We start from the raw sequence: 2190 nt of genomic DNA, 5'->3' as shown, positions 1-2190 counted from the left end.
AGAGTTGTGGGGCGGGGGCTCTGATTGGTAGACCAGAAAGCTCTGGAGTGGGACTAGGCATTCAAGTGCTACCCCCTCTAGTGAGGGGCTGTCAGGAACTCCGAGCCAACATGGGAGGTCATTCTCACCTCAAGAGCATGGTCCGGTTGTCTGGGGAAGGCAGGGGGAGAGTTATTTTCAAGTACCTATGCCCAAGACATGAGGTTTGATGAGTGGGGTCTTTGTGAAAACCCTTCCCTTACCAGATTCATCAAGTACCTGATAGCTATAGTTGTGGGAACCCAAAGGTGAATTTTCTGGGATTCTGGATTAGTGGATAGGATGGAGGTGACAATAGGGAAAGAAGGGAGACTTAAGACATGCAAGAGAGGGGTTAAAGGACTTCCGATGTAGGAAACAGGCACTACTACTCTGCCCCGATGACTTGGTCCCTGTGTCATCCTCCCAGCATTTTTTTTTTTTCTGGAACATATCTAGCTAGAATAGATAATGCCTCTTCCTTTTCTATTCAAGAGGAAAGTATGCCCCAGATCAATGTTCCATTAAGCTGCCTCTTGAGGGACGGGAGCCTGGATTCTCTCACCCTGGCTCTCAGGGGCCCACCCCACAGTTATTCCTCACTGCGCATGAAGTCTGGACAAGGTCCATGGACCTGTTCAGTCTGGATCTGAAGCAGTTCTGTGCCAACATGTGGGTATCCATGCTGGGAGTGAGGAGTAGGGCCCCTTCAGCCGGGTCTGCCAGGGATTTCCAACTCAGCCTTAGAGAATGATCCCTGGGGGCCGGGAAGCAGGAAGAATAATGGGAAGAGGAGATGACAGGAGCCCCCTGGGGCAAGCGTGGGGAGACACCTGGTCCTGCCACACAGCCCTCACCCCAGGACCCAGCCCAGGGCTCTAAACCGAGCACCAAATTGTTTAAGTATCACCACCTCCTCCACTCAGCCCCCCTCAGTCCATCCCTGTCTCCTGGCCTGCTGTGGCCAGTCCACAGGTCAATAATTTAGCCTGTTGATTGCCCGCTCCCGGGTGACTTCCAGGGCCTGGCTCCCTGACCGCTTGCGGCTGCGCTTGAGCTTGCATAAGTCCTTGTCGAAAACCTCCCCCGAGCGCAGAGCCGACACCAGGTCGTCAAACTCGCCTCCCTCCTCCAGCGTGCCGCCTGCGTGGACCTTCCGCTGCCGCTGCCACCGCTCCCGTTCTCTCTGCTCCTTCAGCTGGAGGAGGGACAGTGAGAGGCTGGCACCCCAAGAAATGGCTGAGGCCAGAGCAGCCACCCATAGTCTAATTTACAAAGGAATGCCCTCCCAACCAGCGGCTAACCTCTAGGCTGTGTGACTTGATGCTGGTGTTCACCAACTAGCCCTACTCTCCTCCTTCCCAGGATGCCCCGTACCTGCCCACCAGACATGCGCTCTCTCTCCTCATGCTGGGAAGACCACTCTCTCTCCTTGGGTGGTTGACATCAGCTCCTACAGTGTTCCTTAGGCCCTGCCCTCCTTGCACACAGCCCCACCACTGTCTTCCCTAGTAGCACCCCATTCGGACCAGCCTCTCTCCTCAAGCCCTGCCTGGCCCTCTCACCATGGTTTCCATGCGTGCTCGCCGCTCCTCCTCTTCCTTCTTCCTCCTCATGGTCTCCAGGTCCTGCCGGGCCTCTGAGAAGGCCTGCAGGAAGGTGTCAAAGATGCCGAAGAATTCATCTGGCTGCATCTTGCTGTCCTGCTCTCCAAAGTACATCAGGGCCTTGGAGAACTGTTAAGGGAAAAGAGGGTGGTGGAGAGTCACCCCTGAGCACCATGGGCCCAGGCCATGTGGTTAGCTGAGTTCCAGCCAGAGCAGAGACCCATCCAAGGCTGGGGACCTTTTGCATGGGGTCAGGGCTAGAGAAGGGGAGACCCCCATCATCACTGGGGTGGGCATAAAGCTGAATGAAAGGGTCGAAGCTGACATCCTGGGGACATGGGGGATCCAAGCTGGCTGACGAGGCTTCCCAGAGCCACCTCTGGGTCTGTTATGGTGTAGGTATGAGATCAGGGGTTACAGACCTTGGGAAGGAACTGCCTACTCATAACTAACAAGGACTTCAGAGATCATACAGTTATTGGGCTAGTTATTTAACCTCTCTGTGTCTCAGTTTCCTTATCAGTAATGGGGATGATAATAGAACCCACTTCATATTGTTGTGGGG

The 2190-nt window shown here is 54.9% G+C and overlaps 1 protein-coding gene across 1 annotated transcript; it reads right to left on the bottom strand.

Annotated features, from left to right (window-relative positions):
• Positions 1-420: 420 nt before the first annotated feature.
• LOC105288408 (disheveled-associated activator of morphogenesis 2-like) lies at positions 421-1750 on the bottom strand. Its single transcript, XM_011354566.2, has 2 exons — positions 1584-1750; positions 421-1216 (listed from the first exon to the last, which is right to left on the bottom strand). Exons 1-2 carry the CDS (start codon positions 1737-1739, stop codon positions 995-997), a joined length of 378 nt encoding a protein of 125 aa, XP_011352868.1. The 5' UTR covers positions 1740-1750; the 3' UTR covers positions 421-994.
• Between the last annotated feature and the right edge of the window lie 440 nt (positions 1751-2190).

This window comes from Pteropus vampyrus, unplaced genomic scaffold, assembly GCF_000151845.1.
Source record: "Pteropus vampyrus isolate Shadow unplaced genomic scaffold, Pvam_2.0 Scaffold18, whole genome shotgun sequence".
In the NCBI taxonomy this organism is placed as follows: Eukaryota; Metazoa; Chordata; class Mammalia; order Chiroptera; family Pteropodidae; genus Pteropus; species Pteropus vampyrus.
Note: the sequence above shows the minus strand (reverse complement) of the source record. Positions and strands in the feature narration are given on the sequence as shown.

What these genes read in the sequence shown, in the direction of transcription:
- LOC105288408 (XM_011354566.2), bottom strand. Translation starts at nt 1,739, where the DNA reads ATGTACTTTGGAGAGCAGGACAGCAAGATGCAGCCAGATGAATTCTTC. An exon ending in GAGCACGCATGGAAACCATG is followed by an intron (nt 1,217 to 1,583) that starts GTGAGAGGGCCA and finishes TCCCTCCTCCAG; the next exon opens with CTGAAGGAGCAGAGAGAACG.